The sequence below is a fragment of the Natator depressus genome, chromosome 19 (assembly GCF_965152275.1).
Source record: "Natator depressus isolate rNatDep1 chromosome 19, rNatDep2.hap1, whole genome shotgun sequence".
Taxonomy (NCBI): Eukaryota; Metazoa; Chordata; order Testudines; family Cheloniidae; genus Natator; species Natator depressus.
In genome coordinates, this window is record NC_134252.1 from 18,164,967 (window position 1) to 18,192,952 (window position 27,986).

Sequence of the window (27,986 nt, forward strand, 5' to 3'; positions counted from 1 at the left end):
CAGTATGATCTGTGTGAGCAAGCCCTCGCTCAAGTATGAAAGCTCATTGAAGCCACTCGGGCAGCACTCCCACGGGTCAGATAGTAGGGTTAAGGCCTAAGTTTGTAGTACTATTGGCTCAAGACAGTGGAAGAAGGAATGATAAGAGATCTATGTTACTAAGGGCTCTGAAGACTGGACTTGGAACTGCTAATATCCGTTGCATGTGGTATGAAAAATCTCAAAGATGAATTACTAGAAGTGAGCACATACATAGATTTATTTTAGTACATCACTTGATTAAGATGTTTGTCTTTAGTGAAGTGCACAGACATTTTGAGGATATCTGCTAAGACCAAGGAAACACCTGTGCTACACCTCTATTTGATATCTGACCATATTAGTCAGTTGACTAAAAATCTAAGGACATTCCTGTATATATGGTCATGTTACATAATTTGGGGCTTAACAATATTTTTGAGGAAATAGGTTGTCAGAGGTTGGTGTTTTTCATCTTAACCCTCCAAATGGTGTTCTCTTGTTTTTTTTTTTTTTTCCTCCAAGTGCTAAGGTCTCTATATGATAACAGTTTGTATTCTTACAACGTCTTATGTTAGTAAGGACATTTGTAGGAATTTCACAGAGTGCACTGTTCAGGCATTGAGCTAGTCCACAAATTGAAGTGTGAGGTTTGGGAGAGGGAGGTCACTTCAATTTGCTTTCTAGTCAAAGCAAAGACTACTGTTTGATATCACTGCTCTTGTTTACCTAGTCAGATCTGGCCACAAGATTCCCTCTCCACTATGTATATGTTTGTGCTTCCTTTTCTCATCCACTGGCTTTGGTGCAGCAGTTTACCAGCTCAGCTCTGAACGGTATTTCAGTATCCCTGATGAAGCTAGTGCACATCCACCGCTTCTTGAGTCAGCCCTATTGGGTTAGTTGCAATCAGTGCAGGGCTGCATGCATTGACTTTATAGACAAGTGTGTTTTTATATAAAGGCTTTAGAGCTATGCAGAAAACTGCACTTCTCTTTTTCCTAGACACTGCAGTAGCTTGATGCTGTTAGTTTGCGTTGTGTTTCTATTGAATGTGAAGGAGAGAACACTGACAAAAATATCTAAACAAATAATAGTAAAAAAAGAAAAGAAACTAATGCTTGGGATATGTGTGAGGAAAAGAAGGAATGTTCAGATTATAAGTTCCTGATTTTTGAATGTCATCTGCAGGAAATGCAAGCTCATTAACACTTGTTTGCACACTGAGCTAAGACTGGCAAGTTCACAGAAAGAGAAGGATGAGTAAGAGACAGCCCCTTTTTCTTCTGTTGGGAAAGAAGGCATTGAATGCTTCTTCCTTCTTCCTGCCTCTATTCCTGCTCCCCTCTATATGGATTTTGTAGCAATATTCATCAGCACCTTGTGTTAATTCGTTTGAGGAGTTTTCTGAAGCCAGTATACCGGGGTGGGCAAACTTTTTTGGCCTGAGGGCCACATCAGGGTTGCACAACTGTATGGAGGGTCGGGTAGGGAAGGCTGTACCTCCCCAAACAGCCTGGCCCCCTCCCACTTCCTGCCCCCTGACTGCCCCCTCAACCTCCAACCCTCCCTCCCTCCCCCCCCCCTGCTCCTTGTCCCCTGACCACCCCCTCCTGGGACAACCGCCCCTTCCTTACCCAACCCCCCTGACTGTCCCGACCCCTATCCACACTCCCGCCCCCTGACAGTCCCCCGGGACTCCCGCCCCTTATCCAACCGCCCTCTGCTCCTCGTCCCCTGACTGCCCCCTCTTGGGACCCCCTGCCCCAACTGCCCCCCAGGGTCCCACCCCCTTATCCAACCCTCCCTGTCCCCTGACTGCCCCCCCCCCGGGGTCTCGCACTCCCAACCCTCCCTGTGCCCCATCCAACCGCCCCCTACTCCCTGACTGCCCCCCAGGACCCTCTGCTCCCTTACCCAAACCTCCTGCCCCCTTACCAGCAGCAGGAGCTCACAGCCGCGCCATCTGGCCAGAGCCAGCCACGCTGCCCAGTAGGAGCGGCGGGCCAGAGTGCTGCCCGCGTGGCTGCAGGGGAGGGGCCAGGGACTAGCCTCCCCGGCTGGGAGCTCAGGGGCTGGGTAGGACGGTCCCACGGGCTGTAGTTTGCCCACATCTGCTGTATACAAACCAAGACATCATAATGAGATTATGAGAGCGTTTAATGTCTTGTCATAATTCTTAAAACAACAAAACCTGACAATACATAGTTTTTGAATTCATAAAATGCATTGCTGCTTCATTGGGGTAGAGGAGCAGGATATTTTAAAAACACGCTTCTCTTCTACATTGTAACCTTCCCCATCTTCAAAACCCACCTACTGAAACCAACTTCATTCCACCCCTTCCCCCTCCCCTACCCCATAAACAAAATTATCATCCTTAACACTTCCCCTTCGGTCACATACCTGTGGAAAAAGTGAGCCTTGCACTCTGTCCGAAAGCTAGAGATTTGGATTCTTTGGTTAGTGGGAGTGATCATCATTGTGGAGGGCCATCTTCTGAGAGCACAATGGCACCTCTTTCCTCCTCCCTAATATCTACATCTGTTCTGTTTTTATTTAGATTTGTCAGGGTGCTTTGTCTTATACTGTGCTGTTATGTTTTAATAAAAACAAGGATATTTAGGAAGCATACCGAGAACCATTTACATGTAAAGGAAGTCTGCACCCATTTTGATTTACCTTCTTTCCCCATATCTGTTGGGCTGAAGAGTCACTTAAAGGAGATCTTGAAGGAGCAGTTGGTAAGGGAGAAGAACTAGGAGTGTGCAAAGACACAGAAGCCCAGAGCAGTCAAAAAACTAAAACATCATCACTTGGAAAGAATAAAATTACAGAGAATATACGTGCATTGTGGGAATTACGAAGAAGTAACAACAATAACACAAGTATGTGTTGGGAGGTGAGTGTGAGAGAGACTGTGTGTGCGTGCTGGCTGCTGGGGAAATTTGAGAGACTGTGCGCTGTCTCTTTTAGCACAGCGGCACTCACCAAAAGGCTAGTTCAGACTGTGACAGCTGCCAGTAGCTCTGTCCTGCCCCGTTCTTTGGAGATGGGGTACATGGGCAGAGGAGAGGGGGACACCCTGACATCAGCGCCCCCCACCTTTCCCCATTCTGCACAGCAAGCAGGAGGGTCCCAGGAGCAGCTGGCCAGGGGCTCCAAGGCAGAGGGCTGGAGCAGCACAGCTGCAGAGCAGTGTGGGGAGGGGCACCTGAACACATGTCGCCAGATGTGCGCTTCACTTGATTGACTCTTGGGCCGCTGCGCAGCTTAGAGGAAACACCGCTCTTACTTCTCCTTTTGAATATTTGGAATGGTTTAGAGGGAGTGTGAGATGCCATGGTCTCCTGTGCCATCAGTATGTATGAAGACTATGTTCAGCTGCATGCAGCTTCCTCGATTTATGCAGTTTCTGCCAGCAGTAAGATAACCCAATGCCAAAAAGAAACACACAGGTAAGCACCTGACTTTAACTTAAGACAAGGATAATGGGAACAAAGAAGCATTTAGAGGACCTTACCAATACTCTAACCTCACCAACAATTTGAAAGTATCAGCTCACAAATTGTCAAAGTAGTGCGAAGACTTGGGATCATGCTGGGCCCCTCTGTAATGTTGGAGACACAAGTGGGTGAGGAATGTCTTCCCAGATTTGGACTTTTTCCTGACAAGAGTTTAGCTACTGTGATCTGTGTTTTTGCCACCTCCAGGTTGTTGTACTGCAACTCATTGTATTTGGCATTAAAGGTTATACTACATGATAGCTGTAACTGGAACAGCACACAGCCGCAAACCTGTTAAACAACAATGGCTGTGAGATACTGAAGACTACTTCCCCGTTTGTGACCCACTCATCTGGAGAGGCCTCAAACAAGACGCTGCATTTCCATTAATGAAGAGCATTCTCAGCAGTGGGGGCACCAAAAATAAACTCATTGCCAAACTGTGCCCAAGCCTGTCTGTATTCATACCAGAATGCAAAACTCCCCTTTTTTGCTAAAGCTTCTTCAGTAATGACTTTCCTGTACTCTCTGAAATTAATTATCCTTTAGGAGACGGACGCAAATGCTGGGTTTTAGTTTAGTTGTGACCGGCACTTAGGTACCATGATGATGGACACCTTAAAAATAAGAAGTTTGGCTAGTTTGTAAAGCATGTTGTACTCCCCTCACTAAAGTGCTGTGTAGACTGCAGCCTCTTCAGGGCAGGTGATATCTGACTCTGTTTGTAAAACAGTAAATTTGCAATGCTATGTATGAGTTTTTTAACCACGATCAAGATACTATAAAAGGACAGAGCGTCTATTTGTGGGATTTTCCATGGCGTTCTCACCCTGCTGCTGTAGTCTCTCAAATGGCATCACCATCTTGTGTCACAATATGAGCCTACTTGCTTAATATCTAAATCAGCCACTTACTTAATTTGCCCAGTTTATAATCATGTATCAGTGGGAATCCTTACGTCATCATATCCCTTAAGTGTGGAATTATACTTCATTTTAACCTTTTTAAATGCTCCGTGTTGCCATTTTAAACTTTTCTTTTAAAACTTTTAAAACATTTAAAACTTAGTTAAAAGAAATGCATTTGCCCCTTAACTGTGCCCAACTATTGGTGTTAGCCTAATTGTGCAATGACCTTTGATTCGCTGAAAGAATACAATAGAAGTATAAGTTATGTTTTTTCAGCAAGTTGGCTGGCTCCCATGCTCAACTCAGGCCCATTTTAATTTAAAACTTTAAATATTTTCTGTTCAGAGATTTGCTTTTTACCTGTTGAACTTTCGTACTGCAGGGCTGATCAGAAATGGATGATTTTCCTTTAAGAGAATTCTTTATCACAACTGAAAGCACTTACATGAAAAAATTCTTATGGTCAAAGCCTATTCCTTAATTTTACACCTTGCTAATTGCTGTGTCTGTTGCCAAGCCATTTTTAAGTTTGGGTACAGCGGCTCTTGATAGCTTGGAGGCTGGAGGAGTTGTTTAACATCATCCATCAAATTGTTAAATGCTGTATTCTCATGATTTTACACACGTTGAACAAAAACAGATACTGTAATCTCCATGTGAAGGCAGGACTGTTCTTCAGTGTTCTGATGTTGTGGTATGCTCTGTTAATACTAGGCAACTTTGTGCAGATAACCACTACAAAGGCAGAGAGAAGGTTGTTTGAGTGATAGTCAGTGAAAATGTTTGTATCAGTATTTTGTACAGGCCGAGCTTGTGATTCACTTCAAAATTATAATAAAAAAAAAAATACTTTGGGACGTAAAGTTCTTGAAGAAAAGGTGGATTGATTTAAATCATTGATTTTAAGCAACTTTTCTGTGTGTACCTCAGTTCTTTTCTAAACAAAAATGCATTCTCATTTGTAGATGTAACCATTAAAACATGTTGATTTACAACTAAATAGTACCTTTACACTCAATTTGGTATATCTTTTTACTGCTTAGGAGGGCACACTATAAGTATATACATTTATTTTAAGCAAATATATAGCTTACTATTTTCAGACTCTTACTAATTGTGCTTCTGTAATATGTTAGAAAATGGTGAATGAATATTCACAATTTGAGAACTGAGCCAGTCAGCTCAGAAAGGGAGAGGCTATAAAATAGGAGCATGAGATCACCCGGGTGTGCTCAGTGGATGATCTTAATCAGGTACATGATGGTGTCTCCTGAAGTCAGAGGCCAGATCCCAAGTCTGTGATGATACTCTTGCACCCAGTAGGACAGCCCTTGGGCCCCCCAGAGGATCAAGCCCTTACTACAGTATATGACCTATTGTGTCCTATTTATAAAGCTTGACCTCAAAATTTAGATGTTTTCCCCCCGATTCTTTTCCTGTTTCTTGAAAAACAGTCTATAATTTTTTTTTGATAGAGGCTCATGGATTTAGCATATTTTATTTTTTATTTAAATGTTTTAAGAGATTATAATTTTAGGCCTTAACAGATTTTGTATTAAATTCAGATGTTCTAAAAAGGTTTATTTTTTAAAAGAAAAAAAAGTATTATAATTTAAATGGTAAAATGAAATTAAATAAATAATGAGATTAAACTAGCTAGGGACATAAAGAGTAAAAAAGGAAACATTTTACAAATAAGTTAGAAGCAAGAGGAAGATCAGGGACAGGGTAGGCCCATTAAACAGTGAGTCAACAATGTAATACTGTTGCCAAAAAACAAACAAAAAACCGAACATAATTCTGGACTGTATTAGAGGAGTGTTGTAAGCAAGACACAAGGAGTAATTCTTCCGTTCTGCTCAGTACTGATAGGGCCTCAACTGAAGTTTTGTTTGCGGTTCTGGGAACCACACTTTGGGAAGGATATGGACAAATTCAAGAAAGTTCAGAGAAGAGCAACGAAAATTATTAAAGATCTACAAAATATACCTAGGAGGAAAGATTGGAAAAACTTGTGTTTGTTTAGATTGGAGAAGAGAAGACTGAGTGTGGACATAAGCTTCAATCAAGTACATAAAAGGTTGTTATAAAGAGGAGGGCAATAAATTGTTCTCCTTATCCACTAAAGGCAGGACAGGAAGTAATTGGCTTAAGTTGCAGCAAGGGAGATTTAGTTTAGACATTAGGAAAAACTTCCTAACTATAAGGGTAGTTAAGCACTGGAACAAATTGCCCAGGGCAGTTGTAGAGTCTCCATTGTTGGAGATTTTTAAGAACAGGCTTGACAAACACTTCTCAGGAATGGTCCAGATCAGGGGTTCTCAACCCTTGTATTTCTGAGGCTCCCCCCAATATGGTATAAAAACTCTGGGATCCATCTGTGCCACAACAACTGTCTTTTTTCAGCCCCACCGCAGCTTCAGACCCGCTGCCACAGGGACTCGAGCTTCGGCTTTCTGCCCTGGGCCCTAGCCAGTCTAATGCCTGCCCTGTGTGGTGGCTTCCTTGAAACCTGCTCGCGGCCCCAAGGGGGCTGCGGACCTCTGCTTGAGAATAGCTGGTCTAGATAATTCTTAGTTTTGCCTCAGAGCAGGGTACTGGACTAGGTGACTTATCAAAGTCCCTTCCAGACCTACATTTCTGTGATTCTGTGACTAAAGATCGCTTGCTATGGTGTTTAAGAACCTGTTGTTTAGGACTGCATAAGGGTATTCCCCTACTCCTAACCTTTAACTGGACAGGCATGCCGAGATGTTTATATGCAATTGTATTTGAGAAAAATTAAACACATAATGATTCATAGTGTAAAAATCTCCCTCCCCACTTGTTTCATTGCATGGTTTTGCTGTAATTGCGATTTGTAAGTTGTTTGCAAAATATATTAAATTTGATATAAAAAAAAAAAAGACTAGAGGTTTTCATTAATCCACAGTGTTTAAAAGATCAGTTGAAAGTTCAAAATATCAAACATTAAAATTAAGAATCTAATTTTTGATCCTAAAACTAATTTATCTTCCATTAAAAAGACAAAATGACATTGACCTCTTAGAAATTCAACAAAGGTTGAACCTGGTCATTTACAATACTTCTCTCTGGGGGTAAAAAAAAGCCAGCTCTTGAGGCTACAGTCCCATTTGTTCCGGAGGATGAGATTGTTTTTAGGAGTTTTGGTATTTAAAGTGACCTGAAAAATTATGACTCCAACAACTAACTGGCAATTTTCTTAAACACAAGTGCTTCTCTTTTGACTCTTAAGTCAGTATTTTAAACTGATTATTTTTTAAAGCAGATTTTGCTGAAGGTGTAAATAGAGAATTTGCTGAACCAAACACTACATTTTATGTAACCTCCATGGTGGAAAAAATCTGGCAACTGGAAGCTCCTGAAGGGTGTTCAATTTCATTGTAAACCAACAAAGAGTATTTTATTGAAAGAGCATAGCCTATGTGATTCTCCTTTGTCTCCTTAGTTCATGCGTGTGCACGCCCACACTCTGCCTTATTTCGCTTCCTTTGGCGTCACAGGGGGTGTGGTTTATTCAGAACACTACATCATATTACATTTACAGGTACCATCCTATTAAATGAGTGGCTCATTGCAGCTGAATTTTAATTTAGCAACTCTGTTTCACTTCATCTGAGAAATTCTGATTCTCAGTGTGGCTGGGTAATAGTCTTTTTCTGTACTGGAAATTCTGATGAGTTGAGGTGGTGGTGGAAGCAGAAGGAGACACACAGCCGATAAATTCCTTCAGATTTGTGGCTAGTAGATACTTAATGACTATTTTAACACACAACACTAGTGGAAGGCTTGGAAAATCTTGCCCTGTTTGTAAATGCTTCACCTCCCTATCACTGTCTTTAGCTGTGCTGGAATTACTACTGCTTGTACACAGAGAAGTTGGTGAAGCAGCTGCAAGTTGTACTCTGTTAATTCTCCTCCCCCCACACACCACCTTGTTTCAGTGCCTGTTGCCTAATTATGTTTAGATTGGTTTCAGAGTAGCAGCCGTGTTAGTCTGTATTCGCAAAAAGAAAAGGAGGACTTGTGGCACCTTGGAGACTAACCAATTTATTTGAGCATAAGCTTTCGTGAGCTACAGCTCACTTCATCGGATGCATTCAGTGGAAAATACAGTGGGGAGATTTATATACATAGAGAACATGAAACAATGGGTGTTACCAAACACAGTGTAAGGAGAGTGATCACTTAAGATGAGCTATTACCAGCAGGAGGGGGGAGGGGAGCCTTTTATAGTGGTGATCACTACAAAACGTTTTTTTCCCTCCCCCGCCCCCCCTGCTCTCTTGCTGGTAATAGCTCATCTTAAGTGATCACTCTCCTTACACTGTGTTTGGTAACACCCATTGTTTCATGTTCTCTATGTATATAAATCTCCCCACTGTATTTTCCACGGAATGCATCCAATGAAGTGAGCTGTAGCTCACGAAAGCTTATGCTCAAATAAATTTGTTAGTCTCTAAGGTGCCACAAGTACTCCTTTTCTTTTTATGTTTAGATTGTAAGCTCTTGGGGCTGGGGACTTCTTTAAAAAAAAATACAGATGTGTACAGTACGTATCACTATAGGGGATCCGTGTTAGGTGCTTCAGGGCACTACTACAATACAAGTAATATTCCAGAGATTAGAGAATTGCTTTGATATGTTATTGGGAACTAAATATCTCAAGGGGTTTGTAAGAGAGCCATTCAGTCTCCATAAAGACTATTTAAAAAATGGATAAAGAACTGTTTTGCTTCTAGGTTGCTGGTTGGTATACTATAGTGATCAGAAGTTTCTACCCTCCTGCTTCTTGTCGTCTGTCTGAAATGACCTAGGCTTAGTCCAGTTCCAGAGGACAAATTATCCATTTAACAAAAACCACCTCCACAAATGACCCAGTTGTTTGACTCTCTCTTAGCAGAAAGATGAACGATTGATTGCATGGGCCATGGAGAGTGAACTGTCTTCTCCTCCCTAGAGTTGATTCTCCAGATTAGTTTTGGAGCACGTTGGAGGGCAGTATGGGGTATGCTCGCACTTTTGCTTCCTGTTCCTCACCTGTAGTGTGAATAACTAAGACTAGTCTGTAAGGCTGTCAATCTAGCACCTTTTTGAGACCTAGATTCACCCACAAACTCGTTTGTTTGTTTTTTTTTTAAAAAGTTCGATACTGTCCCCCTAATACTTTTCTTGGATAGATATTTCCCTTGCTGCTTACCAACTGTAATAGTCACTGGTTGTATTAGGGGTTAAACCAGAGTATAAAGGACCAGAAAGGGAAAACTAGGGTATGTTCTTCCCATGGAGCTACGGGTGCAAATAGAGCAAGGTGTGTCTGCCTTCTACAGTTGCATTGTATTTAAAGGAAGGAGATGAAAAAGGGGGCTAGTGCCACCAAATAGAATGCTAATTTTGAGATCATTACATTTTTGGCAAGGGGGAATGCCTTGTATCTGAAAATGGGAGAGAGTAAATTGGAAAATTCAGAGGAGACTATTAAATGGATAAGTGGTCTTGGCCAGACAATGGCATGCAAGATAGAAACCATATTGAAGTGAGTGGGGCTTCATACATTGAACTGAAGGAGAATCCAATTAAAAGTATGGTTCTTGAGAACTGGGACTTTCGAATTTCTGGTGCAGAAAGCCAATATCCGATAGTGTTATACCATCTTGGTTTTGAATCTAGGAAAGGAAATAATTCTCATCTTGTGCTGAAAGGAGCCTTTCAGAGTCTGATTTCATAGTACGTACAGTACTACAAAGCACTTCAAATGTATCTTTATTTCACTATTGATAGAGATAGTTAACCTGTTTTAAAGAGTAGTGGAGATACTGCAGGATTTTTAATATCTAATAATGACTGAAATGGTAAGTGTTTCAAGAACTGTGGGGTATAGCTTAGCTTGTTCTTACAAATTCAGAAGCATGACTTCTTACATAACTGAATTTGTTTGTGGCAAGACAGTGGCAAAAAGGAAAGTTTTGACTGCATGATAAGGTAGAAGGAGAAGCTGGGCTATGGCAGAACTTACCGAAGTGCATGCCTTCAGTAAAAGAGGAACTGCAATACTATTAAGTAGTCTCAGCTTCCTAGATTTATCTATATTTATATCCCGTTTGGGTGCCATTCTGATGCATGGCCTTTCATTACTCAAGATAGAGAAATTGAGGTTTTGTCTGTGTTCCTGTGTGGTACACTAATCTTCCTGTAGGAAAATCACAAACCTTTCAAAGGCTCTTGGAGCCAACAGGTCTTTGTGCTGGGACCCAGAGCACTCCATGCCATCTGGCATTGCCACCAATTGGTGCACATCATCATATAATTGGACACTTCATATTTTGGACCTTGAAGCTCCTTGCAAGTTAGTTCATGACCGTTACTGACCATGATCTCTTTTTTTTATATCCTCTGATTTGCGTGTGTGATCTGTTTGATGTATTTTCTACCTCCAGCATGATGGTGCTTTTGTTTCCTCCTCTCTCTGCACCACCTCTTTGGAGCATTTGTTCAGTGGTAATGGTACGCGGGGAGTGAATCATGTACAATAATTCCTGCTGCCCCCTGAGTTTTCCCCACTGAAGTATATAGATTAAGACTTGTGGTTATAAACAGCAGTGCTGCTAATTTCCATTTTGTTCATTAGTTTATTTAAATTTGTTCTGTGCCTGCTACTTGTGCAGGCTTTCCCCTAGCAAAGCTTTTGACACGGTCTCCCACAGTATTCTTGCCAGCAAGTTAAAGAAGTATGGGCTGGATGAATGGACTATAAGGTGGATAGAAAGTTGGCTAGATTGTCGGACTCAACGGGTAGTGATCAATGGCTCCATGTCTAGTTGGCAGCCGGTATCAAGTGGAGTGCCCCAAGGGTCGGTCCTGGGGCCGGTTTTGTTCAATATCTTCATAAATGATCTGGAGGATGGTGTGGATTGCACCCTCAGCAAGTTTGCAGATGACACTAAACTGGGAGGAGAGGTAGATACACTGGAGGGTAGGGATAGGATAGAGAGGGCCCTAGACAGATTAGAGGATTGGGCCAAAAGAAATCTGATGAGGTTCAACAAGGACAAGTGCAGAGTCCTGCACTTAGGACTGAAGAATCCCATGCACCGCTACAGACTAGGGACCCAATGGCTCGGCAGCAGTTCTGCAGAAAAGGACCTAGGGGTTACAGTGGACGAGAAGCTGGGTATGAGTCAACAGTGTGCCCTTGTTGCCAAGAAAGCCAATGGCATTTTGGGGTGTATAAGTAGGGGCATTGCCAGCAGATCGAGGGACGTGATCATTCCCCTCTATTCGACATCGGTGAGGCCTCATCTGGAGTACTGTGTCCAGTTTTGGGCCCCACACTACAAGAGGGATGTGGAAAAATTGGAAAACATCCAGTGGAAGGCAACAAAAATGATTAGGGGACTGGAATACATGACTTATGAGGAGAGGCTGAGGGAACTGGGATTGTTTAGTCTGCAGAAAAGAAGAATGAAGGGGGATCTGATAGCTGCTTTCAACTACCTGAGAGGTGGTTCCAAAGAGGATGGATCTAGACTGTTCTCAGTGGTAGCTGATGATAGAACAAGGAGTAATGGTCTCAAGTTACAGTGGGGGAGGTTTAGGTTGGATATTAGGAAAAACTTTTTCATTAGGAGGGTGGTGAAACACTGGAATGCGTTACCTAGGGAGGTGGTGGAATCTCCTTCCTTAGATATTTTTAAAGTCAGGCTCGACAAAGCCCTGGCTGGGATGATTTAGTTGGGGATTGGTCCTGCTTTGAGCAGGGGGTTGGAGTAGATGATCTCTTGAGGTCCCTTCCAACCCTGATATTCTATGATTCTGTGATTCTAAAGGGTTCAGTTTTGCTTGGCCAGTGCCCTTCCATCTGTTTTCTTACATTCAGAAATCATTCTTTTGTGGTTGCAGATCCTGTAATGGTCTCTTTCATTCAGTTGCTTCTCAGTGTAGCTTCTATAATAGGCTTGCCATGGCACCAAGACAGTAAAAAGAAAAGGAGTACTTGTGGCACCTTAGAGACTAACCAATTTATTTGAGCATAAGCTTTCGTGAGCTACAGCTCACTTCATGCATCCGATGAAGTGAGCTGTAGCTCACGAAAGCTTATGCTCAAATAAATTGGTTAGTCTCTAAGGTGCCACTAGTACTCCTACTCTAAGGAGAGTGATCAGGTAAGGTGAGCTATTACCAGCGGGGGAGGGGGGAACCTTTTCTAGTGATAATCAAGGTGGGCCATTTTCAGCAGTTGACAAGAACATCTGGGGAGGGGGGGAATAAACATGGGGAAATAGTTTTACTTTGTGTAATGACCCATCCACTCCCAGTCTTTATTCAAGCCTAAGTTAATTGTATCCAGTTTGCAAATTAATTCCAATCAGCAGTCTCTCGTTGGAGTCTGTTTTTGAAGGTTTTTTTGTTGTAATATTGCAACTTTTAGGTCTGTAATCGAGTGACCAAAGAGATTGAAGTGTTCTCCGACTGGTTTATGAATGTTATAATTCTTGACATCTGATTTGTGTCCATTTATTCTTTTACGTAGAGACTGTCCAGTTTGCCCAATGTACATGGCAGAGGGGCATTCTTGGCACATGATGGCATATATCACATTGGTAGATGTGCAGGTGAACGAGCCTCTGATAGTGTGGCTGATGTGATTAGGCCCTATGATGGTATCCCCTAAATAGATATGTGGCCAGAGTTGGCAACGGGCTTTGTTGCAAGGATAGGTTCCTGGGTTAGTGGTTCTGTTGTGTGGTGTGTGGTTGCTGGTGAGTATTTGCTTCAGGTTGGGGGGCTGTCTGTAAGCAAGGACTTACAGTAGTGTTGTTTGGTGTTAGATACTCCACAGCATCATTGATTGTTGATTATGTATCTGAATATAACCTACCTTTTTATCTTTTGTAACTTTTTAAAGCGGTGCAGTATAGGGAATTCTGCTTTTCATAGGTGAGGTAGCAGTTTTATTATAGTACCTGTTTTGCTGTCCTTTGTGCAACCTATTACTCTTGATATCCAAATCCATGTACCTTCAAGTATCCGTTGTCCTGGAGAGGTTGTTTTACAATGTGTATCTGAATCAGATAAGACTTTAAGTTAAAAATACATACTAAACAAAAGTTGTATAGCTGCTTCTTCCTTCCCCCCAAATATAGATTTAAAAGCTGCTTATGCATATTTAAGCTTGCTTCATCAAATGTATCTCTTTGTCTTGGAGTGAATATTGGCTCTGTTATCCTGTAACACCCTGAGTTAACACAAACCTTCTGCTAAATTATATAGACTTGAGCTGCTTAGCATTTCTAATATATAGGACACTTTGACTAGTCCTTCTAGTTTGTACTGTGCTGTAATCTAAATGAGAGATTCTCAAGTGTTTGTTAATCTTCCAGCTCCTTCCATTCTGTCCCGAATTCAGCAGATAGGCTTATTTATTGAACTCCTTGCTGTTACTGTGCTACTTTTTCTCTCTCTCTGAATCACACCACTCCCATTGAGACAGAGGATTTAGTTTAAAGATTGTACTGTTACTATCTAAGGCACGTAAGCAGCACTTGAAATTCCTCTTGCCATATGTAGTTGCCATAAGGCAGATGTTTGCTGAATGGAACTGCTATTTTTAAAAAGCATCTGTTATGCCTGGTATATGTTTGCGAAGTTTGTCCTTTTTGCTGTCACTACACTTTCCTGGAATTGATTTAACCTGAGGGTAGTTTTCTGTCCTGCTGCCCCTGAATTAGAAGAAAAGTTAAGCACCTTTTCAGAATAACATAAGCTGTGCAGAAGCAGTGGCTTAGAACTGTTCACTCTCATCACTGTTTACAAATATTGCCAAAGCATTAAGTACCCTTAACTCCCATGGAATGCACTGGGAGTTGAGGGCGCTGAGCACCTTATGGGATCAGACCCACAATATTTGCATGCGAGAGATGGAAATTCCCAGTCCCCCATATTGGAGTGAAGATTCTATAGGTAACTATATACAATTCAGATGCAATTCTGATTCATTAAAACATGCTCTTCTGATGAGAGCATATCTTTCTTACTAACATTTGTTACAAATGGCTCTCATGCATAGAAATGTGTGAGTGCTAATGGGGTGCGTGTGTTATGCATCAGCCCTTTATGCCTATAGGATCCCTCCTATTTTTCTGAGTTACTTTATGCTTCCACAGGGTGTCACAATCGCTTCATCGCTCTCACCTTGGGAAAGCATAAGCACTCTGATTGTAAAGTGTCTATCAGCTTGTTTTAACATGACTGATTTTTTTGGTTCCACAAGGAAAATGTTTATGGTTTACACTTGCACTTTTATGCTAACATTAAACATGTTTGTTCCTTTTTATTTGCAGCAGCTGTTGCCAGGTAAAAAGTTTTGGGAAACTGATGATTCAAGCAAAGATGGACCAAAAGGGATATTTCTAGGAGATCAGTGGAGAGACAGTGCTTGGGGAACATCAGGTAACTTCCTCAGCAAGCTGGCTAATTCTGAATTTCACAGCTACCAAATATGTCAAAAACCTGGTTGTCTCTGATTATAGCTATTCATACCAGTCCTGTGTAAAACTGGAGTTAACAAAAAGATGAAAAAAATCACAAAAGGATCAGTAGAAATAGATAGGTTTTAAATAATTCTGAATGTAAGAAAATCCACATTCTTGTTCAGTTTTCACCAAACAGGGGTCCCAACTCACCAATGTGTTGCAGGAACATTTTAGATCTGTCATCAGGGCCAGATTAACCCATCAGTTCTGCACTCTGGACGTTGCAGCCTAGTCCATAGGATCACACAACCACTCAGGTTTGGCCCTTCTGATGTGATGGAGGGGTGGCTGGGCCAAACCTGAGTGACACTGTGACTTTGTGCACCAGGTTGCAATGTCCAGAGCGGGAGTTGAGCTGAGCCCTGTGGGACAGGAGCCACTGCGGTGGAGTGAGTGTGAGGTGGGTTCGCTCTCCACCTCACTTGACTCTCCTCCTCCCTCCCCTCCCATTCTGCTACAGGATATCCCCTCTTCACTGGGTCAGGATTAGGATTACAGTGCATATATGTAATGGTGGATCTCAAAAAAAAAAAAAAAAAAAAAAAAAAAAAGACACAGTATGGTGTGTTGCCTTAGTAAACCGTTCGGGAACTCCTGTTCTAATGTGTATCGTGGGAAGCATTCTTAAACCATTGTTTACCACTTTATTTTGGGTTGTGTGCACCATGTGATAGTTTAAAAGAAAATTTTAGCAATCGTCACTCAGCTATTTAGTCTACTAAATAATATATGTGTACATGTATAATATAGGTGGAACAGTTGCAATTATTATGGCTGCCTAACAATCAATTATAAATCCTCCAGTGCAGCCATTTCAGAGATTGAGGGTAGTGCAAAATGTGTTGTGAACATTTAAAAAAAAATCAACTTTTTAAAATCAATAGCTCCAGTGCCTCTGTGGTTTGAAGTAGGCAGACTGGAGCTGTTTGTTAGGGGCATGACCCAGTGATCAGAAAGGTGCCTTGACCAAATCTGAATACCTTTTCCACAAAGATAAGTTCTAAGTCACAGAAGTAGTCATTTGCACATGCTCTACAGAACATGTTAAGCCCTTTCTCAATTTTCTGTAAGTTCCATCTATACTGAGCATGCTCCCAGGCCCCACTGAGCCTCTTGCATTGTTTCCAAACAACTGGACAGATCTCTAGCTCCAGAAAGGACACCAGTAAAATTTACCCCAGTCTGCCTCTTTCCCCCATCAAAACGTCGCATGGCCTAGGGGAGGGTGTGCTGAGCCAAGAGACCATGAGTTCTAGGATAAAGTTTTCAGGGTCTACACTACAGAGTTTGGTCAATATAAAGCATCTCACGTCAACCTAATTCTGTAAGTGTCAACACTACAGCATTGCTCCCACCGATGTAAGTCCCCTCACTACACCGACCTAATAACTCCACCTGCGGGAGACGCATAGCGCTCTAGATTGAAGTAGTTAGACTGATGCAGTGTCTGTATAAACACTGTTACTTACATCACCTGTCAGATCTGTGCCCTTCCAGCTGGGAGCTTCTCACTGAGCTGAGAGCCTGGGCTCTCATCCCCCAACACTGCTCCTCTTAAGTTGGTGCAAGCGCTCCTGGTAAGGACGCACACCACTGGCAGAAGGAGGATAGTGTGGACATGAAAAAACGCAGTAATTACTGCAGTGGCTGTAAGTCGACCTAACATAAGTCGACTTAATTGTGTAGTGTAGAGAAGGCATAAGTCACTTTTGAAAATAGGATGTAGGCTGCAACATCCCATCGACTTTTAATGAAACATAGGCTCTGAAGTAATTTAAGCATTTGTGAAGATTTTACCCCTAGTCTTGCCTCTTTCATTGGCTAGTATTAATCTTCCCCTCTACGTCTCCGTCATTACTGTATCTATACCCTTACCTAGGAGGCAGGCAAGTAGTAGTTGTCCTTTTCCCCCTCTCTGTAGAGATGAGATAACTGAGGGTCTGAGAGGTTGCGCATGGTCACTTTTGGCAGAGCTGGGTCTAGAACCTGGGAGGGAATTAATCAATTTGGGGGTGGGGAATATGAGGTCATGTAGTTAGGCTGTATCAATTCATGCACACAAAGAGGCAAAATTAAGATTGCATGGACCATCTTCGTTCTGGCATTTCTAACTTGAGTTCTGGACTTTGCAGCCTTAACAGTCTTTCATTTGATTATCTTTTTTATGGATATATGAAAAAGATATTGGGAAAATAGTTTTTAGAAATAGCTTACCTTTTCAGCTTCTGTCAGTGATTGGGGCTATTAAGCAGTGCAAGGCGCTAAGCTCCCGTAAATCCTTTAGAAGCCAATGGTGGTTGAAAGTCCTGAGTACTTTCAGGATCAGCTGCTTGAGGAGTAGCTGATTTTCTGTGATATTTCCTAGCCATGGCCTCATTTGATGCAGATTAAGACAGTTCCCCACAACATGAGAAATCAGAAAATGTCAGGCTTTCTGTAAAAACAAAACAAAACTGCTCTTTATCAAAGATGTTTTCAGTAGTCACTGATAGGAAAGCCAGTCTCATCCACCCATGTGGACATCATCTAATTGTCAAAAAGGCAGCTGCTTTGTTTGTAAATTATAATTAAGACTCTCTACATAGCTTTTCTAGTGACTTGCTCATCTTTGTAATTGGATTGGAATCCCCTTTGGTCAGGGACTGTTTCTGTTCTGTACCATGGTCTGTGACTGGGGCCACTACATTGTAAGGTAGTACTACTAATAATGAATCTTAAAGATATGTATATGTGTTTGTTGTAGATCATTCTGTTTCTCAGCCAATAATGGTTCAGAGAAGACCTGGTCAAGGCTTTCATGTGAACAGTGATGTCAACTCGGTGCTGTCGCCACGGTCAGAGAGCGGAGGACTTGGAGTTAGCATGGTGGAATACGTGTTGAGCTCATCTCCTGGGGATTCCTGTCTCAGAAAAGGAGGATTTGTAAGTGTGCCTGATTCTGAAATTTGGGTTTCCGTGATTTTTTTCCCCCTCCATTTGTTGCTGTTTACTTCCTTCCTGAAGACAGATATTCTACCTCTTGTGGGTGTTATGGTTGTATCCACCACCATGTCAAAAAGGGTAAGCCACCAATTTAGTTGTTGTTCATGCTTACGTAATGGGATATAGAAGAAAGAAATACAGCAGGAGTGAGATGGCCAGCCATCTCTGATCCTGTTGGTGAACACACCTGCCATATTGAGACACTAGAAATACGATGTGCAAAAATACTTGGCTAAATGCTGGTGTTCTTGAATATTCTGTAAAGCATGCTTTGCTATGAGATTTGTTCTCTGTTTTCAAGTGTGTTGCAAAAATCACTGCACATTAGTGAGCTGTAGCTCACGAAAGCTTATGCTCAAATAAATTGGTTAGTCTCAGAGGTGCGACAAGTACTCCTTTTCTTTTTGCGAGTACAGACTAACACGGCTGTTACTCTGAAGCCTGACATTACATAGTGGGAATTTATTCAAGGACTGTTCTCTTTTCTGCGACCAGTGTGCTGCTCCCCCCAATGTACTTCTGGCAAAGAAGGGAACAGAGCAGCCAGCTCATACTACCTGTTAACTAGCGCCCCCTCCCCCCCCCCTTGGGTATATTCACGTCCCATCCCACTGCAGTGGGAAGAAATCTTACACCGTCAAACTGCCAAGAGGGGATAGCTCTAAAACTCCCAGACATCTACTAGCTAGGGTTGATATAGGAGGGGTATGCTGGAGCACAGATGCCTCATCTATCATATCAGGTGTTGTACTCACTCCTACTAGTTGTTCTGAGTTTCCCATCAGAACATAGCTTCTGCACCCTTCTGGAGAACCTCATTCATAGAATCATAGAACTGGAAGGGACCTTGAGAGGTCATCTAGTCCAGTCCCCTGCACTCAAGACTTGACTAAGTATTATCTAGAACCATCCGTGAGAGCTGTTTGTCTAACCTGCTTTCAAAAACCTCTAATGAGAGATTCTACAACCTCCCTAGACATTTATTCCAGAGTTTAACCATCCTGATAGGAAGTTTTTCCTAATTTCCAACTTAAACCACCCTGCTGCAATTTAAGCCCGTTGTTTCTTGTTCTAACCTCAGAGGTTAACTAGAACAATTTTTCTCCTTCCTTCTTGTAGCAACCTTTTATGTACCCCCTCACTCTTCCCTTCTCCAGACTAAACAAACCCAGTTTTTTCAATCTACCCTCATAGGTCATGTTTGCTATCATTTTTGTTGCTCTTCTCTGGACTTTCTCCAATTTGTCCACATCTTTCCTGAAATATGGTACCCAGAATGGGGGACAATACTCCAGTTGAGTCTGTATCAGCGTGGAGTAGAGCCGAAGAATTACTTCTTGTGTCTTGCTTACAACTCTCCTGCTAGTACATCCCAGAATGATGTTTGCTTTTTTTTGCACCAGTGTTACACTGTTGACTCATATTTAGCTTGTGATCCATTATGATCCCCAGATCCCTTTCCACAGTACTTCTTCCTAGGCAGTCATTTCCCGTTTTGTATGTGTGCAACTGATTGTTCCTTCCTAAGTGGAGTACTTTGCATTTATCTTCATTGAATTTTATCCTATTTACTTCAGATCATTTCTCCAGTTTGTCCAGATTATTTTGAATATTAATCCTGTCCTCCAAAGCACTTGTGACCCCTCCCAGCTTGGTATCGTCCACAAACGTTGTAAGTTTCTTTTTTTTGTCAGCCCCGAATTAGTAGGTGCCTGGTAAATTTGTTGAGCCCTGGCTGTTAATAAAGAAGAAGTAGGGCTTGGATGCTGACAGGTATTTAGAAATCTGAAAAATTTGAAGGAAGCGGGGAAACTGTTAACTAATCTAATGTTGGAGAGTGGTCTAAGTGGTGTTTTATGATGAAAACAGAGGATTCTTCATACATGTCCTTACAATTCCAAATTCATAGAATGTAATTTACTATCTTTAAAGGAAAACTGCCCCAATATGATTGAAAGATAAGGTGGCTAAGCTAATAAGAACATAAGAGCAGCCACACTGGGTCAGACCAGAGGTCCATCTAGCCCAGTATCCTATCTTAGAATCATAGAATCATAGAATATCAGGGTTGGAAGGGACCCCAGAAGGTCATCTAGTCCAACCCCCTGCTCGAAGCAGGACCAATTCCCAGTTAAATCATCCCAGCCAGGGCTTTGTCAAGCCTGACCTTAAAAACCTCTAAGGAAGGAGATTCTACCACCTCCCTAGGTAACGCATTCCAGTGTTTCACCACCTTCTTAGTGAAAAAGTTTTTCCTAATATCCAATCTAAACCTCCCCCATTGCAACTCTTCTGACAGTGGCCAATGCCAGGTGCCCCAGAGGGAATGAACAGAACAGGTAATCATCAAGTGATCCATCCCCTATCGCTGATTCCCAGCTTCTGCGAAAAAGACGCTAAGGACACCATCCCTGCCCATCCTGGTTAATAGCCATTGATGGACCTATCCTCAATGAACTTATCTAGTTCTTTTTTGAACCCTGTAATAGTCTTGGCCTTCCAAACATGCTCTGGCAAAGAGTTCCACAGACTGACTGTGCATTGTGTGTAAAAATACTTCCTTTTGTTTAAAACAAACATGCTGCCTATTTATTTAATTTGGTGACCCCTAGTTCTTGTGTTATGAGAAGGAGTAAATAACACTTCCTTCTTTACTTTCTCCACATCAGTCATGATTTTACAGACCTCAATCATATCATGCCTTAGTCATCTTTTCCGAGCTGAAAAGTCCCAGTCTTATTAATCTCTCCTCATATGGCAGTTGTTCCATACCCCTAATCATTTTTGTTGCCCTTTTCTGAACCTTTTCCAAGTCCAATATATGTGTTTTTGAGATGGGGCGACCAGATCTACACACAGTATTCAAGATGTGGGCGTACCGTGGATTTATATCGAGGCAATATGATATTTTCTGTCTTATTCTCTATCCCTTTCTTAAGGATTCCAAACATTCTGTTGACTGCCGCTGCACATTGAGTGGATGTTTTCAGAGAACTCTCCACAATGACTCCAAGGTTTCTTTCTTGAGTAGTAACAGCTACTTTACATCATTTTATATGTATAGTTGGGATCATGTTTTCCAATGTGCATTACTTTGCATTTATCAACATTGAATTTCATCTGCCCTTTTGTTGCCTATGCATCCAGTTTTGAGAGATCCTTTTGTAGCTCTTTGCAGTCTGCCTGGGACTTAACTGTCTTGAGTAGTTTTGTGTCATCTGCAAATTTTCCCACCTCACTGTTTACCCCTTTTCCCAGATCATTTATGAATATGTTAAATAGGACTGGGCCCAGTACAAACCCCTGGGAGACACCACTATTTACCTTTCTCCATTCTGAAAACTGACCATTTATTCCTACCCTTTGTTTCCTGTCTTTTAACCAGTTACCAATTCATAAGAGGACCTTCCCTCTTATCCCAAGACAACTTACTTTGCTTAAGAGCCTTTGGTGAGGGACCTTGTCAAAGGCTTTCTGAAAATCTACGTACACTATATCCACTGGATCCCCCTTGTCCACATGCTTGTTGACCCCCCTCAAAGAATTCTAGTAGATTGGTGAGGCATGATTTTCCCTTTACAAAAACCATGTTGACTCTTCCCCAATAAATTCTGTTCATCTATGTGTCTGACCATTTTGTTCTTTACTATAGTTTCAACCAGTTTGCCAGGTACTGAATTCAGCCTTACCAGCCTATAATTGCTGGAGCCCTTTTTAAAAATTGGCGTCACATTTAGCTATCCTCCACTCATTTGGTACAGAAGCTGATTTAAATGATCGGTTACAGACTACAGTTGTTAGTTCTGCAGTTTCACATTTGAGTTCCTTCAGAACTCTTGGGTGAATACCATCTGGTCCTGGTGACTTATTACTGTTTAGTTGTTTCAGAAGTCCTCTGATGACAGCTCAATCTGGGACAGTTCCTCAGATTTTCCACCTAAAAAGAATGGCTCAGGTTTGGAAATCTCCCTCACATCCTGAGCCATGTAGACAGATGTAAATATCCTTTATTGGACCAACTTCTGTTAGTGAGCGCTTGTCTCTCTCTCCAACAGAAAGTTGGTCCAATAAAGGGTTTTACCTCACCCACCTTCTCTCTAAAATCCTGGCACTGATGCTGCTACAACACCACTGCATACACCAAGAAGCTCAATGCACTATTATTAATGTGCAGAATAACTATCTATTATTGCCATATTTAACCTGTGAAATGAAGTTGAGAATGAGGGTCAGTCCTGAAACCAATAGGCTTGTTTGACGGTCCTGTTTGGGTGAGTACAGGTTGCAGGAGTGGGCCCAATTCATATCCATAACTGAACTGGCATTTCCTAGTTCTACTGGTGATGCTAATTAATAAAAATGCTGTTTTGCTGACTGGTGGCATCAGAAGAACTTTACTTTCTAAACACAAAATGTCTAGTTCAAATATGAAACAAGGTTCTCCCAATAGATAATCTGTAGTAAGACAGGATGGAAACTTACTATAGTTTTCATGGGGTTCAGGCACCACTGGTGTCATGCGTGAACTACTTTTCCCTTATTTGTACTAGTAGACTGTTAATGAATGCAGCTTTCTCTTTAGTGGAAAATATTTTTTCTGTGTGCTGTTTGAAAACATCGCCCCCCTCCCCACACACAAATATGTGAAACTGTAGTATGGCCCATTGCAAACACATAAGCATGAGAGTAATTTTACTTATGTCCGTTGTCCCGTTGAGCAAAATTTTAAAAAGAATGAGTCCCGTTTTTCAAAAGTGACTGTAGGTTCTTAGAAGCCTAAGTCTTATTGAAAGTCACTTTAGATAAGCTATTACCAACAGGAGAATGGGTTTGTGTGTTTGGGGGGGGGGGGTGAGGGGGGGAGAGAAAACCTGGATTTGTGCTGGAAATGGCCCAACTTGATTATCATACACATTGTAAGGAGAGTGATCACTTTAGATAAGCTATTACCAGCAGGAGAGTGGGGTGGGGGGAGGTATTTTTTCATGCTTTGTGTGTATAAAAAGATCTTCTACACTTTTTCCACAGTATGCATCCGATGAAGTGAGCTGTAGCTCACGAAAGCTTATGCTCAAATAAATTGGTTAGTCTCTAAGGTGCCACAAGTACTCCTTTTCTTTAAACTGCTAAATGCCTAGTCAGTTTTGAAAATAGAATGTGAGTGCTCTTGAAAATGTTACTCATTAAAGTAAATGTTTAATGTGTTAACAGAATTAGGCCCTGACTTACTACATAGAGGAAACTGTTAAATTGATTGTATGTAATGTTGTAAAATACACAAAGTAGACTTGGAAAGAAAAAAATACTCATTCCCTAATTGCTTCCAGTTATGATAATGTTAAATGTTACCTATTATTGTTACAAGTAAAAATAACTTTTTAAGGGGACATGTCCCTTTAACTTTGTAATTTATTAAGGTAAAAATCCCCGGGGAAAAAAGTAAACTTGATCTCAAAATGAATACATTAAAATGTTATATTTTTTCCAGGGTCCAAGGGATGCAGAGAATGATGAAAATGATAAAGGTGATAAGAAAAATAAGGGCACATTTGATGGCGATAAATTAGGAGATCTAAAGGAGGAGGGAGATGTGATGGATAAGACCAATGGTTTGCCTGTACAAAATGGGATTGATGCAGATGTCAAAGATTTCAGGTATATGCTTTGTTACCTGTGAATTAGTTTGTGTTGCATTTAATTTTGTTGGAAATCCTGCAAGAGCGCTGTCTTTTTTGTTCTGTCTGTACAGCACCTAACATAATGGAGTCCTGATCCAATAATAAGCCTTGTGGTGGCAATTCCCAAAAGACTGTTTTTTGGCTCAGGAATGTGTGTGTCGAGAGAGCGAGTTGACATGGCATCTTAGGCATTTTTTCCTGTGCAGAGGGAATCATTACAGAAGTTAGAGATGGAGAACACCTATTAGTTTTAGTCCGTCCATTGACCTGTGCAGGACTGGTTCCATATTATATATTTGTTTTTAAACATTTCATGCAATGGCATGAAAAGGTCAGCTATTTCCCTGCGGGAGACTGTCCCTAGATATTGTCCTTGCTTGTGGACCATCGTCTAACTTTTAAAAAATTACAGTTGTAGTTATGAAATCAGAATCTCCTGGAATTTGGGCTGTTAAACTGTGTGCTTGTTACTGTATAATTACCTACTTGCTATGCCGTGTTCTCTCTCAAAACTAATGAAAACTGCTATAGAATAAAAGAAAATATTAGGTGCTGTGCGAAATGCATCCATTTTAACAATTGATCAAAAACCATTGGCCTTAGGATTACTATGAACCATTCCACATTTCAGTCCAGTCCTTGCATAATGCAATTCGAATATTATGAGAGGAGCTTTAGGAATGTTTTAAGAGGTGATTTGTAGACCAGCAGCATTAACTTGTTGGAATAATTACCTAGCAGCTCTGCAAAGATGACACACCTTTTGAAAAAATTCTAATTCTATCAGTTTTTAGAACTGTTGTCATGACTGGCTTCTCCTGACCTAGAAACGAACCATAGGAAGGGAAATAATGATAGTTGATTTCAGAAGGGAGAACAACTGAAATGGTTTAAGTTGGCGCCAAAATAATCTTTTTTTTTTTCTTTTTTTTTTTCTTTTAATGAAGTGTTCAGGAAGGAGGGTCCATTGAAGTAAGTCAAGTTAGGTGGTGGAGTTAGGGATCTCCTTTTCTTGGATTCCTTATCACTACAAATGCAAGTCACAAAATGAGGAGAAGCTTATTTGTAGGTCAAACATTTATGAATTATAAATTGAATATCAGCAAAAGCATTTTAAAACAGGAGTGGAATTGCATACATGTTTCACAGAAAATTGCTTTTTATAAATGGGGTGGGGGAACACTTCAGAGTATATCAATGGACCTTTCATGAACCCATTTCTATACAGGTGTTAGCAAATGTGTCCGCTGATTGGATCTGCCAGGAGACTACCATCTCGCTGTCTATTCTGATAATGTGGGGAATCTCCAATTCCCATGTTAGCTCTCTGTTTTAGAGGGGTGATGTGTCATCACAGGAGAGCAGTCTTGTCCAAAAGATTTTCAACCAGTCACAGCTCCTTTTGTTTTTCTTGCTACCCAGTGAATTGCTACAAACCTTTTCCAAATCTGATTTGCTCAGCATGCAGCTAGAGTAGTTACAGTTTGAGAGGCTCGAGGCTCTATAGAGGCTATCTCCAGTTCTCTCTAAGTCAGTATTTCAGTTCTGTGATGTAGAGCATCTATTTATAACCTATCTTTGGGGTGTTAGTAGCACAGAGTATCTAAAAATTGATAATTGAGTGGGCTAGGGTCTGTGTTCTGCTTAGGTGGCATAGCACATGAGGAGTTACACCTTCAGGATTCTAGTCTGGTCTGGGGTTTGGCATGATTCTGGAACTGCTCTATCTTATGCACGCGGCGGCATCTCTTTCTAGAGCTGTTTGGCAGCCCAGAATAGTCAGATTTCACAGTGCCCGTGCACAACCCTCAAAGGGCATGACAGGGCCATTATGCCAGACCTGCACTTGATGGTTTTCTGGTGGGCTGCTTATGTTGCTTTGGCACTCTAAAAGAACCACACTGGAGCTCAGAATCAGAGCCAACATTTGCTTTTGTTTTTCTTGCTATATGTGATTGTCTTTTTGCTTTATGCTCAAAATAGAATGGCCAGTTTCACTTTGCAGAATTGTAATGCTTATTGTGTTTGAGATCCTAATCTGAAGGATTATTTTTTTTTTATTATTATTAGTTTTTATTATTTTGGAGGTTGGGGGGGGGGGGGACTTCCTGTAGAAATGATAGGAGATGTTAGAGACAAATGCCTGTAATATTATACAGGCTTTGAACAACCATTTTCTCTTTTTCACTTCCCCATTTCTAAATCTTGATTAAACTCAGTGTCAGGGTTCATTAAATTTATATTCTAAATTCTCATAATGTGACAAATTGGTTGCTTGGTAAAGAGATAATGCGTTTTGTTTCCCAAACTCGGCCTATTTAAAGTGTCCTGGAGTTTAAATGTGGGGATGTTTTTTTAAATTTTGCTGACAGTTGTTTATAGGCTATATTTTGATGGGGCTCACCAAAATCAGTGGCTGTGCAGTAAACATAATTAGCTAACAAATATTCATTAAATTATATGATCAACATGTACCAAGATACTTAGATATCAAATGGTTCTATATAAAATTATTTAAATACAACCATGCTCATTTCAGTTCTGTTTGAAATGCATGCTGTTTGCCAAATACAAAAGTGACAACATTGTTAGGAGGAAGGATAAGCATCTAGGAAAGCATCCGAAACATTGGAGAATGTTTGTTTTTTTTAAAATGGCTTAATTCATTGCAGTCAGATGTCTTCATCTGTACAGACCTTTAGATAAAATAAATATTAATATGACCTCATTGGTTTAACTATCTGTAGGAGAGAAACTGTTTCAGAGGAAATATGTTGGTAGCGTACTTGGATTGTATGCTTAACTTGACCACATCTAGCTGTTTCTTTTCAGAGCATTTGAGTTAAAAAGTATCTGCCAGTAATTCTGGTTGGCACTAGGGTCGGCTGTTAGTGATGCTAAATGATATGACGTTAACATTGCCAAGAAGGTGTTGCCAGTTTATCTTTTTGGGCAGATACATTTTAGTGACACTTAACTTTTTGTTTTTGTGTAGCCGTACGCCTGGTAACTGCCAGAACTCTGCTAACGAAGTGGATCTTCTGGGTCCAAACCAGAACGGATCTGAGGGCTTAGCACAGCTGACTAGCACTAATGGTGCCAAGCCCGTGGAGGATTTCTCCAACATGGAATCCCAGAGTGTTCCCCTGGATCCCATGGAGCATGTTGGCATGGAGCCTCTTCAGTTTGATTACTCCGGCACTCAAGTACCTGTGGACTCAGCAGCAGCAACTGTGGGCCTCTTTGACTACAATTCTCAACAACAGGTAAACTATTCACACAGGTATTCCACCTCTTTCCTTCCCCAGCCCTTCCAGTGGTCATATCTAACTCACTGGTTTGAGTCGCCCCAGAGGTAGCATGTTACTTCATTACTTGATTGGAGGCGCTGACTCACTTAGCCTAACAGGAACGTTGTTCAATAATGAGTGAGGTTACATGTTCAGGACTCTGCTAAAGTGAGCCAGGTGCAGGAGACTTATCTGATCAGTGGCAAACAGAAAATGCCAAAATAACACATCTCAAGTAGCATTAAGCACATTTAATATCAGTAATTATAAAGCTGCATTGAGTTAAAATAGAAACCTACATGTTTGTTTTATTAGAGAAGGAAACAAACTGCTGCTGAATTATTGTGACTTCATACAGTTGATATTTGAAAAAGCTGCTTTCAAATAACAGACCAACAAAGGCAAAGAAACTGACTTAAGCCTTTGGGTACATTTGGGCCTAGATGTTGCAACACTGGTTGGGGACCTCTGGAATACCAAATCACTGTAGGGTAATTAAAGAAAAGTGTGAACTACATTGCTTTTGCTTGATCCTGGGTTAAGACAAAACGAGATCAGGATCCAGTGTAATTTCTGGGGACCTCCCCCTTACTTTTTTTCCTCAGCCCAAAAGGATTCCTTCACCTTTCCTCCTACCCAGGCGGCCCAATCTGGTGCTTCCTGGACAGAGTAGTCCAGGGGTCGGCAACCTTTCAGAAGTGGTATGCCGAGTCTTCATTTATTCACTATAATTTAAGGTTTTGTGTGCCAGTAATACATTTTAACGTTTTGAGAAGGCCTCTTTCTATAAGTCTATAATATATCACTAAACTATTGTTGTATGTAAAGTAAATACGGTTTTTAAAATGCGTAAGAAGCTTCATTTAAAATTTAAATTAAAATAAGAGCCCCCTGGACCGGTGGCCGGGACCCGGGCAGAGTAAGCGCCACTGAAAATCATGCCTTTGGCGTGCATGCCATAGGTTGCCTACCCCTGGACTAGTCTTTGATCTACGTTCTGGCTCCTTTTGAACGCTAGGTCTAGATTCAAGGATCCACTCTAAGTCTGCTC

General features: G+C 41.3%; 1 protein-coding gene across 8 annotated transcripts in view; it reads left to right on the forward strand.

Moving 5' to 3' along the window:
• Nucleotides 1–27,986, forward strand: part of PUM1 (pumilio RNA binding family member 1) — a 130,847-nt gene that overhangs the window by 41,401 nt on the left and 61,460 nt on the right. For 6 of the 8 annotated variants that reach the window (XM_074934155.1, XM_074934158.1, XM_074934159.1 and 3 more), the window contains exons 4-7: nucleotides 14,794–14,902; nucleotides 17,729–17,907; nucleotides 23,456–23,622; nucleotides 26,641–26,911. In XM_074934155.1, the coding sequence (XP_074790256.1) occupies nucleotides 14,794–14,902; nucleotides 17,729–17,907; nucleotides 23,456–23,622; nucleotides 26,641–26,911 (726 nt within the window). The remainder of the gene's footprint in view (nucleotides 1–14,793; nucleotides 14,903–17,728; nucleotides 17,908–23,455; nucleotides 23,623–26,640; nucleotides 26,912–27,986) is intronic. The other 2 variants (XM_074934157.1, XM_074934164.1) reach the window with 1 other exon arrangement.